The 16,949-nt window shown below is 35.7% G+C and overlaps 1 protein-coding gene across 2 annotated transcripts in view; it reads right to left on the bottom strand.

Moving 5' to 3' along the window:
* Positions 1-16,949, bottom strand: part of USH2A (usherin) — a 386,355-nt gene that overhangs the window by 328,760 nt on the left and 40,646 nt on the right. For both annotated transcript variants that reach the window (XM_071805984.1, XM_071805985.1), the window contains exons 8-11: positions 14,808-15,029; positions 13,402-13,495; positions 3,553-3,748; positions 2,627-2,757 (exon numbers count right to left, since the gene is read on the bottom strand). In XM_071805984.1, coding sequence (XP_071662085.1) covers positions 2,627-2,757; positions 3,553-3,748; positions 13,402-13,495; positions 14,808-15,029 — 643 coding nt within the window. The remainder of the gene's footprint in view (positions 1-2,626; positions 2,758-3,552; positions 3,749-13,401; positions 13,496-14,807; positions 15,030-16,949) is intronic.

Raw genomic sequence — 16,949 nt, 5'->3', positions numbered from 1 at the left:
CACATTGATCTGTACATGGACATGATCTACAGATGTATGAGAAATGAGCAATGCTACACACCTACGTGTATTTCTCACCAAGGGCAGGGTGAAATAGGTGAACAGAACAGGCACAAAGTTTTCATACTCAGTCCCAAGAACCGAGATGGGAGTAACCATTCTACAGTAAGCTCTTCCATCCATCCTGTAAACTATCTACATTAATAATACTTAATTTGAAGAGTAAATATTCTTTAAGTGTGATTGAATAAATTAGTTTTAGAACTCTGTATCCTCTTGAAATGTAGTGACACAATTGGCACTTTGCAGAAAGAATAAAATATCGATGAACTGCAGAAAATGGTGAAATAAAAGTGTATTCTGGCCCATTTTTGGCATATTTCCTTAAAAATTATCATTGTGATGGGACAATTAATTTTCATGAGTAGGAGCCTTATTCCTTACAATTCCATCTTCCACAGGTCAAATTTGGAAACACTTCCTTCAATGATGCCTTCCTATTTCAAGTAATTCATTTCAGCCCTTAGTCCCCAGCCTTATTAATCTGTTCTTTAATGCCACTTAATCATTTCTCCCTGCTCTGCTTCTACTGCAGCAGTCAACTGACACTATATTGAGCAATACAGTCTCCCCCATTTTTCCCATTTTATCTCCCTGTTCATACTTCCATAATCAAGTTTCACCAACATTCTTGTATATTTCACTATAAAATCAGTGATTTCTGTAAACTACTTTTCTTTCATTATTAATAACAGCTGCAGTTGTTTTAGGTTAACATTTCACCAGAAACCATAGACATGCAAATCAGCATTTGCTTTCATTTTTCCTATACCTTAAAAAATAATCCTAAAATGATATGTGTTTTTGAAGGTTTTTTTTCTGTGATCCCAGCAAAAAGTATCAACTTTGCAAGACAGAAAATTAGAAATTAATTTTTATTTGTACTACATGGGATTATTTTAAAAATCTCATGGTTCTAAATTTGCATATCACTCAGTATGTGCACTGACGTGTGTCCTGTGAAGGTACAGAGTCAAACTGAGCACGTATTTGTACCACTACAGCACCAACAATGAAAATACAATATGATCTGCAAGAGCTTACTGTTAAATAAAATGCATTAACAAAAGACATCATATGAAAAATGCTAGAGATGGCTTTATGAAAAAAAGTTTGGAAAAAAAGGAAATGTGTCAACAAGCTGAAGAAGTTCCATCTCAGTTTCCTGAAGGACAAGTTTTATCTTTAAAATGTTTTTAAAATGCATTTCAGACAAAGAAGCTATTTTTCCCTATTCCTAACAAAATTCGGATTTTGATAATGGACAGGTCACATGTGAATAGAAAACAATCCACAATATATCTTTAATATATCACAGAATCACAGAATGCTAGGGATTGGAAGGGACCTCAAAGATCATCTAGTCTAATCCCCCCCCCTAATCACCCAGATGAAGCTACACAGGAAAGTGTCCAGGCAGGTTTTGAATGTCTCCAGAGAAGGAGACTCCACAATGTCCCTAGGCAGCCTGTTCCAGTGTTCTGTTACCCTTACTGAGAAGAAGTTTCTTCTCACATTTAAGTGGAACCTCTTGTGTTCCAGTTTGAACACATTACCCCTTGTCCTACCATTGGATGTCACAGAGAAGAGCCTGGCTCCATCCTCGTGGCACTCACCCTTTATATATTTATAAACAATAATGAGGTCAACCCTCAGTCCCCTCTTCTCCAAGCTAAAGAGCCCCAGCTCCCTCAGCCTTTCCTCATAAGGGAGATGCTCCACTCCCTTCATCATCTTTGTTGCCCTGCACTGGACTCTCTCCAGCAGTTCCCTGTCCTTCTGGAACTGAGGGGCCCAAAACTGGACACAATATTCCAGGTGTGGTCTCATCAGGGCAGAGCAGACGGGAAGGAGAACCTCTCTCGACCTACTAACCATACCCCTTCTAATACACTCCAGGATGCCATTGGCCTTCCTGGCCACAAGGGCACAGTGCTGGCTCATGGTCATCCTGCTGTCCACCAGGACATTTTCTGCATTTTTTTAATGTACATAAGTTACAGATTTATTATTGGACTATATGTCTTGCATGTCAATGAGTTGCGTGAGCTTAAAAAGCACAGCTGATGGTGTTACCATTTCAGCATTACTTTGTGGGTTACTCTTTTTTTTTTTAATAGACTTTATGAATTAAAAGGGAAACAAGGAAAACTACCTTAATTTTAGTACAATTTCAGGCTCAGTTTATTGCCTGAATTTTCAAAATCTGTTAGTGATTTTAAGACAGTATCAAGAACCTCAAAAACACTCAAAACCTGGATATTTTAACATTACTGAGTACACAGGTACCTTTTAGTATCCCAAAACCACTATTCACTTCCAAAAACTCACACAGCATCTTTTATTTCTGTTGCTGGTCTAGATGAAAAACTCTTCCATGGTACATCTCAAATTGCTTTCTGCTTTTTCTCTGCTTTCAGTCTCCAATGTAAGTCAATTACTTTGAAAAGGCTGAACTCAAGCATTTTTATAAAGTAGTCACCATCTAAATACACCTTGTAAAATCTTACTGGTGTCTACCCAGCTAATTAATGTTTTGCCATTTTTCCATGTTAATGCTACTTACATTATCACACAGGAGGCTCTTATTTTTGGTGCCTGTTGCATAACAGTCACAAGGTTTGCAAACGTCGATGGCTGAAAGATCTGCACCTGCTTGTCTGTAATGGAAATCCTTGCACAGCTCACAGTTCTTTCCTGCACGAAAGAAAGGTTATGCATTATGGCTTCCAATTCATTAAAATTAGCTGTATAATTCAAAATTAAAGACTCTATTCCTTTGAGGGAATTCTATAATTTTCAGGACGTCCATTTTAATGCACCTTTCATCTCTACCTGCCAATTTAGTGATCCAGAGCATATGAAACAATGAACCTGTTACAAACTATGTTTTACTCCATTAAACTTCCATCTGTTATATAATACCACACTTACATAAAAGCTGTGCCATGCAAATACCTATACATTTTTTGGAAAAATTATCGTTGAACCTGAAACTTTTCTTTTTTTCCCTTTACTAGACAAAGCCAAGAAAATTGAAATAGAAAAGAACTGTTAAAAAAAAAAAAAGTATTTAAATATGCTTCTTACACAGAATAGAAACCTTTGCTCAATAAGCAAGAAACTGACTTTAGAGCAAAATTTGACAACATTTTTAATATGTTATCTGTTAAACACGTTCAGTTGGAAAGATTTTATATACTGGATTTAAATGGTCTAGCACATGTAATGAAAAAAGCTTTGAAACTATACATTCTAATTATCTATTGGAATGTATTTTGCACAAGATTGGATCAAATTTTAGCAGTATTTTCCTAGAGCTTGAGTATTGACACAATTGTAACTACTGCACTATCCAGATACTTTAAAAATACATATACATGAGAATTTATTGGAATGTCAGACGTTGAGCATCACTAATTTCAACTGATACAAGACTTAGCCAAAAAGTAACTGCAAAACAAACAGCCCATTCTCTTTCATATGACTTACCGGTTGTGTTGTGTTGACAATTATCACACACTCCACCACTGCCTCTGTAGTATTCCTGAGGAAAAGGGTCTATTGCTAAGTCGTAGTGGCAGCTTACTGCATGGCTGTAACACTGACACGGTTTGCAGTTATAGGCATGAGCTTGGTCACCTGGACGAAAAGGTTTGTCATTGTACAATGGCAAACAGCGATCACACTGAAATAAAGAAAAACAAAATAGAAGGAAAATACTATTTATTTACCTTACAGGAACACTTTCATACTCTCTATATCCGTGTTCTGGTCTATGTGTTTTCCTCCACTTCAATATTACAAATATTGGATTTTGAGAAGTAGTGAGAAAGCATATAGGGAAATAACAAAATCATTTTTTAAAATCTTTTTAAGTTACTTTAACAACAGATTAGAAATGAGGAAGGTGGGCAGAAGAGTAAAATTTTAAGTATTTAGATGCTCAACACAGGCTAAAGTCCTGAGATTGAGATTTAGTAGAACCTCTAAAGATGCAAAATGGTGCCTACTGTGTTTGAGGCACAGAAGATATATTCACCTATTTTAAACAACTTCTGTTATTGTAGTCTGCAGTATTGCAGTAGCTAGTTTGTACAGTTAGCATTTGACCTTGTGAATGAAACAAAAGGCCCCCTATGGCCAGATATGTGATGCTGTACAGAGTATCTGAAATATCAACACTTCTTAATGTGCATTTATCTCATTAAATTTTCAAGAAAGACATTTTAAACAAAAAACACAAATCTCTACACACATTCAACTCTGTCAAGTTGTATTTTAAATATTATACCAATGCAATACTAGGATAACAGGTACATTGTTTAAATAAACACTTAAACAAATGATCTTGTTTTCTTCAATTCTTTTCAAATTTATTAGATACAAAGGCTAATGATATTCAAGTACTTGATTAGCTTAAATCTAATCCAGTAAAAATATTTTTAAGTAGTCCAGGAGCACCTCTGAAGCTCCTTTTTTACCTGAATGAACTCACAATGTTACTAAGTAGAGCTTTGTAAAGAATGTGAAGTCAAAATAACCTCCAGTTCATAAGAGACTCTACAAAACTTCAAGGAGAAAATTTATTGTGTCTACTGGTTCATCAAGAATTAAACCTAATTGGATTTCTTACAAGTTAATGAATGGGTAACATTTTGGAGAGTTACATTCTCTTTATGGTGAACAATTCAACTGTTTTTTATTAAATTGGCTCAACTAATTGTATGTGTTGGCACTGGATAGATGTTTGTTTAGAATAATTCATTTTAATTTAATTTGCATTACTAGAAGTCCATTCCTAAAATACAGGTGCCTTGCTGGATCTAAGAAACAAATTATATTCCAATTATAATTTCCATCTCTCAGAAATAATTTTAAAGTTTCTGAATAAATCACTATCTGTAAAGCATTTGGGCAACTTCTTTCTTCTTAAGTTCCAGAAGTGTGCTCATCTTTCTTCATGTCTCCTATTCCAAGCACTACTATAATTATTTAGGCCCAGTGTGCCTACATCAGCTACATGCTGATCATTGGGAAACTATATTGAAGTTTCTAAACTGTTTTACTCACAGCTGATGCTGGGGAAGTGTGGGTAAAATGAAAAGCTGAATTAGGAAACATGAGATTAAGACAGTCCAAGAATCACGGTGCAGTCACAAATCATAACAAAGCAACTTGGGAGTGAAAATGAAAGCACATGAATTTATCTGCTGAAATTTAGTTTTAATAAATGAAATTAACAGTAAGAGGTAAGATAACAATAGCCACTGCACGTTTTTGCAATCTGTTAAAAACAAAACAACAACAAAAAAAAAAGCAAAACAGTGAGAGAAAAAAAGAGATGTCAGCATGAAAATTAGCAGGGTTTCCCTTGAGACCTTGAACTCCAGCCTATGTTTATCAGAAGAATCACTGCCTAACCATGATTAGCCCAGTTTAAGTACACCAAGGGGAGCACTTTGACCATAACTGTTACTCAAGTTTCCCAGTTTAAAACCTATTCAAGTCCCTGAAGATGACGAAGGGTCTGAAGCACCTTTCTTATGAGGAAATACTGAGAGAGTTGGGTCTGTTCAGCCTGGAGAAGAGAAGGCTGAGAGGGGATCTCATCACTGGTTAGAAATATCTCAAAGTTGGGTGTCAAAAGGATGGGACCAGACTCTTTTCAGTGGTGCTCAATGATAGGATGAAGGGCGACAGTCACAGACTGAAGCACAGGAGGTTCCATCTGAATATGAGGAGAAACTTCTTTACTTTGAGGGTGCCAGAGCACTGGAACTAGCTGCTGCGAGAGATTGTGGAGTCTCCTTCTCTGGAGACATTCAAGACCCGCCTGGACACGTTCCTGTATGATCTGCTCTGGGTGAACCTGCTTTAGCAAGTGGGTTGGATAACCAGAGGTCACTTCCAACCCCAACCATTTTGTGATCCTTCCCTTGTTAACATCCACTTTTCCTCTCTCCAATCATGTTCTTTGTCTCTTTGAGGAAAATCAGCATTACACTGCACCAGCAATGTAAGACCAGAGGGTTCAATCAGGAATTGCACAATTTGGGAAGTGCAAGAAAGAAACCTGAGCTCCCAGTCAAACCATTCCACTGAGGCACCTTCCTCCTCGCAGCATGTCTACAGAAACACATCCTCCTTGAAAAGCAAACAGTACAGGAATAGCTACCAACCTGCCAGCCCTGAATTTCCATCTGCATATGGTCAGCCACATAGCTACTGCAAACATTCATCATTTCATCTCACATTTAATCTTAGATCAGTTACTCATGCCCACCTGTGCTTGCACCTATTGTTAAATGACACACAGGCACTAACAAGAGAAAAAAGATGGCATTTGATTACATAGCATAAAGTCTCTTTGAACAATGTCTCCTGTTCTATGGTTTTTAAACCTTTGACAAAACTTTTTAAAAGCCACAGCAAAACAAGTAATCATTCAGAAGCTGATAATGACTGTGAAACAACTGTTGTTCTAGCACTTGTCACACCTGTATGCATTGAAAATGTGCACTGGACCCCCACCTCATCCTCAGCCTGCTGAGTCTGTCACATCTTTATTAGGTTAAGAACTGCATTTACCTTTCAGACCAGCTGTGTTCAACTGCCACTTTCAGTAGCACTATGATATACATATGGCAATCCTCAGGCTTTCATTCAAACATAAACTCTGCATTTGCCCCAAACATAGTTACTGAAAAGGTTGAAAATGTTGAAAAGGTTGAAAATGTTGAAAAGTTTGAAAATGTTGAAAGTTTTAGAATATTCAAGAATGTTAATTCTTGACAAAGCAAGCCTTTCTCCGTAACCATAAAACCCACAAACATGCAGATGTCCGTATTCTCAGACACATCTTGGCTCTCCAGAAAACACGGTAAATATATAGTTTTCCCTATGGACAATAACAAACGTGCTCTTGATAAATAGTATCTGAACCGCTCACCTTCTGTGAAAACAGTTTTCTGAGAAAGCATTACATGGAGCCAGATGGTCAAAATATCTAGCTCATGTTGGCCCAATTCATTAGGCTAAAATTATGATTTAAAAATTATTTCCAAACACAAATTCAGGATATTTTTACTAAAATTATTATTAAAAACTTACTTTCTCAAAACATTTGAATTCAGTACACTTATAGAAAAATCAACAGTGACTTCAGCCTAAGCTGTTAGGTCCGAAGTCCCTTATCAGTCACTACGAATGTTGAGGTCAGTGCTTCTGAAGAAACAGTCAACAAGACAATGGTAATACTTTAAGACTTGCAATAAGTCATGATCAACTAGAACCTTCTACTCCAACACTTTTAAAATATCCCCCAGTTTGCCTCTGGGTGGCATCCTTTTTTTTTACTGTTATGTAGAATTTATTCCTTTTTTACTTCTCCTAACCTGAGTAGAAGTTCCTATCTCACATTCATTAGTCAAAGTTCAGTTTCAATAACCCATGTACATACACACCTACAATACATATACATATGCTTCTATAACCTACATACATCATTAAGAGCACACAGATTTAAAAATCTGCTGAAGCGATATCAAAATTAGAATGCCAGCTTCTCAGACATTTTGAAATGCTGCCTTGTCTTTGAAAAACTCCATTATGTGTATCACCCAATCATGTTTATTTATGCTGCCCTGTAAAGTGTTGACTATAATAGGATAGTTAATCACACACTATTTTTCCCTTCCTACAAGATCCCAGTCTGTACGCAAATGGACAGTGTGCTTTCATTCCATTTAGCTTCATTAGCCAAATAAATATGGCTTCTGGGCAATATCTATTCCAGTGTAGCTTAGCACTGCTCTGATGACAGTTGTCTTAATTTCCCAGTGGCTTTTTCCTCAGCACCCTCACTATAGCATTTGACTGTCTATCAAGACTGCATGTTAGCAGAGCTTTGAACCATATCTGTCTCTTGTGAACTCCCCAAAGACTGAAAAAGAGCTTTTAAGCTCAAAAGTGACTCAAAGTGACTCCAAGTGACTAAGGAAGACAGAACAGAAATTAGGAGTGTGTTATGGGGTTCCACCATAACACTCCATGTACCTTAAAAGGATGCAACATAATTTTAGAAACTAAGCACAGCCATACCACATGGTTTACAGATATCATAGGCCAAACAGCATTCTAAAAAAAGATCCTACTGCTGCTTTGCAATGGCAAGCTGACTGATAGAGAACTTGACTGGCAAAGGACATAAGATCTACCACTCTGAATGCCAATAATGGGACACAACTGAAACCTCAGACACTGATGCAAATGTTATCAGGCAGCATAAGATATATTTCTACTCAACTCTTCTTTCATTTATGCTTTTTTGGTGAGGTTATTTGAAGCCACACTAAGTCCCACAAAATCAAAGCATATGCAACCACACTAATTCTGACAATCAGGCTACTCAGTAAATTAATTCACACTTAAATTCTGCAGGATTAAAATTCAAACATATTTTAAAATCAGGCATTCACTCCATCTAACTCTCATTTAGACTCAAACCTTGTATGGCTTCTATATAACAAAAGAGAGGAAGAAACTATGATTTGCAGTTGATGAGTTCGGCATGTGTTCTGTTTTACCCAAGTTCTGACTTGCTCAGGATATTGAATTGTAAGAAATATTGTGTTTATTTTTCCCTCTTTCTACCATGTCTATTTGGAATAAGCCTATGAATCCCATTCTCCTGTAACATTAGAGAGTGCTGTAGCCACAGTTACTAGGTATTCTAGGGTTAATCTTACTCTTCTGAGGAAGCTATTGCATGGGATTTTTATTTTTAATAGTCATTTTAGTAGGGTAAAAGAAGTAAAAACAGATTGGCTAATCACTTATATGAAATAGGTGAAAAAAAAACATAGAAATTCAATAAATATACATGGCACTATGGGGTACAATAGCTACTTCCAACAGCAGTGAAGCACCAGCCTAGTTGTGTCTCAGTTTTCCTTCACATTAAAGGAAATAAATACCCTGCACAATAGATAAGCTCCTGAAGATAATTTTCAGACTGGAACAGCCTTCTTAATTTCTGAATTACAGCAATGACAACCGTAATGTTAGCTGCCATCTGCCTACCTCTTCAGTAAAACTTACAAACATCAGATCAAAATGTGTAAGAGATAACAACCACTTCACAATTCCTTCAGCATGTCATCACCTGTGCAACAAATCACGAAGTATCTGAGACTGCCACAAGTTCTTTCAGTATTTCCACAAATACTTTTAAAAGCCTAGATCTTTGAACTATGAAATTACACCAGTTTTCCAGGGATGGATTAATGGACAAACCCATAAATTCCACAAACATGTCAAAAGTTATGTAAAATGTTCAGACAGGTAGGACTACTGAATTAGGTACCTTTCTGCTTGCGGTTTCCTACAACTCCCATCAAGCACCTGCCTCCTTGATTTCCTTTATTTTTATTCTGATATAACTAGTTTCCTCCCAGGCCTGTCCTCGGGGTACATAAATTATGGCACAAAGCTTACCAAAAAGTGCATTTTTTGCTAGCTTGCTTGCTTCTGCAAGCTAGAAGCCTGTTATTTAGTGATCACTTATAATAGTTAATATTTACTGCCCATCAGGTACTATGAATCATTATTCCAGTACCCAGCATGATGACACAGATTGGACCTTTAACTAAGATTTAGAAATAATCTTCTGTAACAATATAAAAAGCCTTATTTATCCAATTCTTGTTAAATCAACAATGCCATATCCAGTTTTCAGACAGCAGATGTTTAAGACAATTAATTATTTGCACGAAAAACTCTGAAGACCTGAAGCTTTTTGCTGTATCTAGTCACACTCCCACTTCCATTCATACCCTCTCAAGCACTTATCAGAGTTGCTTTATTGATTTTAAATTCTGGTTTCTACTATTACGTCTACAATTATTCCTGTACATTTTGCCATTACTTTATTAAGTTCTCTCTGCCTGATTCAAAGGAGGTTCTGAGGTTGTAAGGCAAGGCTGACTTTGTTTGCCTTCTTTCCAGTTTTCATGTGACATGGTGCAAAGTTTTTGAACATACTATTACTCATGTCTAAAAATCAGTCTTTACATATAAATGTTACCAAATCTCGACTACTCTTGGTACCTTTGTTACCATTTGTAAAAGGCAGAGCTATTTGCCAAAGCGGGACACAAGACATTTACAGAACAATTTGGAAATGAAGAAGCTGAATATTTTTTTCATTAGATGAGAGACAAGCTCTGTGAGGATTTATTTCCTTAACTTTCTTAATCTGGCCCATCAACATCTGCAAGTTCTTCTTAAAGATTCCCTCCTCATCACCACAAATTTCATAGCAACATATTTCTTCAACAAAACAGAACTCATAAAAAAATTCATTTGCTATGTCAAATTTCATAACACAGTGATGCAAATAACTAAGATTTCCATTTGTAATGAATTATGCAAATTTTTAGTTTCTGGTATTGCTTTGCTGCAGAACAGCTATCCAGATGTATATGTCAGATAAATTCAAGATGGTAAATTTAGTTGTATTAAGTTATTAAGTGTAAATGTGACAAGGACATACTCTGCCATATGTTAAGAGCTTGTCAAGGGATCTCTGATTTCTGGTCCAAGATACTAAAAAGAAAAAAAAAACAAACACAAAAACAAAAGCCAAATCAAAAACCTGCTTATACCCTCTCAGTTGTGTTGACTTAACTCGCTGCTAGCACAGGACAGAAGTTAAAAACTAAATAAAACAAAACAAAACAAAACAAAACAAAACAAAACAAAACAAAACAAAACAAAACAAAACAAAACAAAACAAAACAAAACAACAAAAAAAAAAAACACCACCAAATGCTTAGTTGGATCCAAAATAATAATAATAATAATAAAAAATGCCTAATTCACTGGGGTGGGAACCTCAGAAACATTGGTGCACGTTTGTAAGACAGTTTTATCAATGCCAGTGGTTCTTGAAAATCAGGATGGATTTTAGTTTTTCTTGTAAGTGTTTGTGTTACAAAAAAAAAACCAAAACCTTTAAGCTGTTTTGATTTCATGTAAACCTTTCATAAATCTCAAAGTAGTCAGTGATACATTTTCAAATAGTAATTTTATTTTATTACTACTTCTATTTTATTTCATTTTTAGTAGATATTGACACAGCCGTTAAAGAATTAGGGAAATAATTAAACAACATCCTTATTCTACTCTGAATGAATACAGTTAATTCAAGCATTTCAATTATAGTTACAATGCATATATGCCAAATCAAAAATGTGACACTTACTAGAACAACACATTAACATTGACAGAAACAATCTGATGAGGTAGATACATCATTAAAATGTATTTAGTTTGTTTTCACAAGGTAGCATAAGTCTTGCAAGAGTGCTTGGTGAACTTCCAGATCTTATTAAATATTTATAATTAATCCCCGCAAAGTAACATTTCACAATGTGTGTTCTAATTAAAGGGACATTGTCAGTTTCAATTTTTTTTCTAATTTAACTCATCTAAAATCTTCAAATTTCTGTTCAAATCCCATTTAGACTGTAGATCTTATACTTCCGTTTTAAAAGACTAGAAAACTTAGATTCCCTATGAAATTTTACAAAGATCTTTCACACAATCGTAAGTGCAATATCAAATGCACTCAGGTTAACACTTTTTGCTCTGTTCTAGCAAGCACGGTCTGCTTGAGGCTTTTTTGATGTGAGATTTGTCTCCCCTTTGCTACTGCTGTGCTACTCAATAACCTCTTCTAAATTTTTAGAAAGACTATTTCCAAGAGGTATAAAAGTAGCAAAGAATACAGCATGTACTCATGATGGAAATCTAACATTCAGTGAGACTGTGTGATTCATTCCTTTGATATAACTCATTCTTTATTAACATCAACTTCTTTTCTTTTTCTTTCCTGGATTTTTTTTTGCATTTTTTTTGAGATAAATAATTAACCTAGAGACAGAATCTATTCCATTATTCTAAGGTCTTCTCCACATATTTCACCAGAAGACCATGACTTATATCAAATGTCCACATTTTGGTTTCCCCACGACCAAGAATTATAAAACCAGTAGGAAAATTGTAATTTTGCAACTCGATAAGTTTCAACTACACACTGCACTTCACAAAATCACTCTTTACTGAAAAACGTTTTTATTAAGAGCAGACCAAAGCAATGAGAATAATGTATTTTCTAGATTTATCTGATTTTAATATGTCGTTTAAATTAATTACAAGAAACTTAACGTCGACTATCTGAAAGCACAAAGCATTAAGAAATAATATTAAGTTTGTTCTTTTATTACAACATTCATGTTGCTACTACAGATTTTTTTTAAATAAACAAATGTCATATGTGGCTGTAAAAAGTATGAGAAATAGAAATTTCCAGGCTGTCCTTAAATAAATAAGTTCAAAGGTCAATTTTCAATGTTTTAAAAAGTCACTATCCAAATCACTGATTAGATCAAAATAATGAAAATAATGAATAAGGCCCCCGAGAAAAGAACTTCCAAATAAATATGTACAGGTATGTCTCAGTATTTTTCTAACTGTGCAAAAGTCCTTAAAAATCAAACCCAAAATGTTTTAACTCTTCCTGTGTTAGACATATTTTGTGAAATAATCACATTAAAAGATCTCATTCTTAGCTGAAGACAGAGACTGCTATCAACAGACGTCCCAAGTATCTACAGATGTTCCAAGCATCAGGAGGTAGATCTACAACAGTGTTTTACCTTGGATTAGGCATGTGGTTTTGAAGCAATTATCTAAGTTTTCTGCACTTACCGTGGTTTGGTTTGCATGATGGAGCTGTCTTGGACCATTAGAACTGTGCCCTTTCAAATGAAACTAAATTTGAAGGACTGTAGCTAGTGCACTCCATCTACCGAATGGGTCTGCAGTCCATAGGACCAGATTAAAATTACTGGTAAGTAAATAAATAAACAAACAAACAAATAAATAAGTGAAATCCCTGAAGTCCTTGAATCACACCTGCTGTGAACTTTGTGTCTTCATTACCTTTTCACTCTACAGATCATTTGCTAGTTGTTACAGCAAGTATATCAGATGCTGACAGTCTAAATTCAGGTTCGCATCTAATGTCTGAAAGTGGCATAATCCTCCAACAAGAAATCAAATCCCTGAGCAAAGCACTCCTAATGGTCTGTGGTGGAATGGCTTTGGGTGGCAGGAGGAGGCAAAAGGAATACAAACACTGATATGGAAAAATTCCCTGTAAAAGACAGGACAACACCAACACACATACACTCTTTCCCAGAACTAAAATTCCAATTTTGAGGCTGTTGTGATGTAGGTGATGAGGTGATATAGATAGACAATGGAGATACTTACATTATTTCCTTCTGTATAGCTTTCCTTGACGCACAGGCATCTATATGGTTCTATAGCTGCATCGCAATTATCAGCATGGCCATGACAATTACACCTGAAAGAACAGTAAGCAGTGAAGAAAACACTAAAATGTGGAATCACATCTGTCCAACAATATATAATACAGTCAAAGACAATTTTGTGACTTACAAAGTCTGCTGCTTTATTAAGACAAATAAATAGCACCAAAGAAAATATTCTTGAGTGCAGTGATCTATAAAAGACCACTTAACATATTTTTAAGTATCAACAATTGCTTTCCAAGAAAATAAAAACCAGCATGTAGTAGAGGTGTGGTTACCTTATATAATATGTAATTAAAACTATATTTCGGTAGATTATATTAATATATTAAAGTTTATTAAATAAATTGTTATTATCCATCAATATTAAGCTTTACAGCACAGCTATAGTTTTTCAAGAAATCTTAACCATATCAAGCATAATCTTCTATTTAACCTACTTTGATCTCATTTAAAATGTCTATTTCTTACTAAAACGAAATCTCTATAGAGTATTAGTTAATAGGCAATAACCATCCCACTCCACCTGAAGGGCTGCTCTTCTGAAGGTATTGCATAGCTTTGCAAACTACAGCTGAAATTATTTTACTGTAACATCGTCGCCAAGTTAGTAGCTGCTTTAGTAAAAGCACTATCATAACATATCTAAATCAATAGTCAAACTATACTAGTAGCATAGAAAATGTTAAAGTAAACATGACCTCTAATGGTGTTCTTTCTCTCAAAATGAGAACTACCAAAATAACTTCAGGAATAATACTTATTAACAAAAATCTGCACCATATGCTTATTGGAAACTGCTCCATTGCCAAATTTGCATAGTATTTACAGGGCATAATTAGTCCTTTCACAAGACAGCACACTTATCATATACAATGAAGCTGTCATTCACAGATAATGTAACACTTTTACTGATATCTGCCCAGTTTTAGAAGGAAAACTACAGCTAAAATGAAGAATGAGCTCTGCATTAAGACTTGTTAAAATTGCCATGTCTGAGAATCTATAATGAAACTTGGAAGAGCTACTGAAGTAAAGCACAAGCCATGGTTTCAATCATAAGCCTTTGCTTAGAGGCATTGGTAATTCCAAGGAAAGGAGTGCTTTTGACAGATTTGTGTAATAAGTATAATTAATTTTAAACTAGCGTGAGCAAATGTTTCAAAAAAACCAGCACACCAATCATTTCAAACTTGATGCACTGCTTCAGACCAAATTCCCTTCTCATTCATAAATGTAAAAGCAGAATAACTTCATTAAATTTTAGGCAGGTCATTATACACTTTGCACAGCTGTAATTGTTGGAGGCAGTGATGGGTGAGGGAAGAGTTCCATAACACCTACCTTCCGCTGATTGTAACTTCATTAACTCCATAGTATCTATGTCTAAAATTTATCCAAGACTCATTAGTATGATACTGGCCACGGAGATGAATCCTCACTTGTGTAGCTTTTACAAATTCTTGGAGAGATGGAGTATTGTAAAAATCATTGTAACCAGGTCGGTGATTCGGTTCCGGGGTAAGAACACTAAAAGTTAGATTACCACGAGAATATGGTGTAAAGCTGTTTAAATAGAGAGAAAGATAAATAAAAATCAAATGTCACATATTTTACAGATTCTATCTCCTAATAGCCTTTTTTTCCCAGAGAGGGTCTCCACTTAACTGTACATAGGTATTTTGTGGTTTCTGGGGATAATTTTCATGTCAGTGGATTCCCAAACATCAGAATTCAAGCAGGGGAAATGTCCTCTATATGCGTGTTTTCTCCCAAACTGACATGCTCTTTGCCAGACTCTAAGATTCCAATTAAAAGCAAAGCCTCTAAAGGGCAACTTCAAAATATGGATGAAGTGTGACTGATACAGTGTCATCTGCACTAAGTTTTCAAAAAGTTTAACACAATGTCTTTGACAAACATGAACTACGCTTGAACTACATAAGGAAATCATACAGATGACTAACATGATAATTAACATGGCCATATCATTAATTTTATAATTGCTAAACACATAAAAAAACATACACAAACAACTATATTTTGAATTCCAGAGTCACTGGACTCTATCGTCTCATTTGATGAGTGAGCAGAGGCAGAAATGCATGCCACCTGAGTGAAGTGCTAGAGAACTTACTGGAATGCAGCAGAATTAAGAGTAAAACTGTAGGTGAAGGACAGTCCTGAGAATTCAAGCAAAGGCTGAGTAAACAAGTACCTATAAACTGCACATTTGCACAATTTGGTAATAACTGTATCTCAAGTTGGTATACTTACTAGGCAGAGTTTAGCTATGAGTAGAACTTCCCTCTGCAAGAGGCAAGAATGCCTGATTATTTGCATACCTACATGGGCTCATTAAAAAATAGGTATTTCACAGTATCACCTGACACCTGACATTCAACATTCAAAAAATGTAATTCTCATCACTTCAAAATATCTCCGAGCTTTTCGAAGATGAGATTCATAGTTAGACTAGGTCTGCTGAATCATACTCCTCTGTCTTGATGAAGGATCTTTGAATTTTACAGGTCAGTGCTTCACAAAAATCTCAGTGGAATATATCTTCATGTTTCTCTGGGGGATACCATCCTCTCTTCCCCTTTGCAGAAAGTTAGATAAAGTATTCTTCCTCCATGACTTATAAAGCTCTAACGGAAATTATAAGATGGGTATGAATGGGAGATGAACTACATCATCTTGGTATGGAAGCACCAGAAGGAACAGCAGAAAGACTGTAAGGCTGATGGCACCTAGGCAAGCATCTCTTCAAGATGTTGGGGCATATACATGCATCTTCGCAGGAAACCAGGTGATCCTAAAATCAGGGTCAGCCAATATTCAGAATAAGCAAGACTCAGGTCTAGGCGGGGGGGAAAGGACAGTGAGCAACTCTTAACTTACAGAGGTGCTACAGGATAAAATAAATAAAAACCTTAATCACTTTCATCTCTTAAAGGACACAAAAAATTCCATTCAGCACTAGCATATGGTCACCAAATCAAGAACTCTCAAGCCATGGTAAGGATTTCCAAGCCAAGGTCCCTTTTTCCTTCCAGGTCAACCTAAGGAGTCCTGGCTAGGCCACCCAGGATGCAAACACACTGGTGTCTAAATCCTAGACAGACAATTCGGACACGTCTTGGCACTTACAAGTATATGGGTATGAGCGAGAAACCGGTTTTGTTTTACAATAAAACCACCTTCCCATCCTACGAAAGTCTCAGCAGGGAGCTCTGTTACAATGCTGACACAAATTTGGAGCATTGTTGCAACAGTAACTTCTCTTTGACTACACAGACTACTTACCATTACAGGGTATATTTCTTATCTTTTAAACAAAGCTTTCTGTACATCAGTTGTACTCAAAATCATTCGTTATCACTTTCTATCATCATTTACATCACAATCAAAGCGGACAAACAGTGCTACTTACAAAACATTTATGGAACCAGTTCATATTTGACTCCTCAGCTCTTTTTGGAA

Source organism: Patagioenas fasciata, chromosome 3 (genome assembly GCF_037038585.1).
Source record: "Patagioenas fasciata isolate bPatFas1 chromosome 3, bPatFas1.hap1, whole genome shotgun sequence".
Lineage (NCBI taxonomy): Eukaryota > Metazoa > Chordata > Aves > Columbiformes > Columbidae > Patagioenas > Patagioenas fasciata.
The sequence above is the reverse complement of the archived record's forward strand: the minus strand, read 5'-3'. Positions and strand labels throughout refer to the sequence as shown.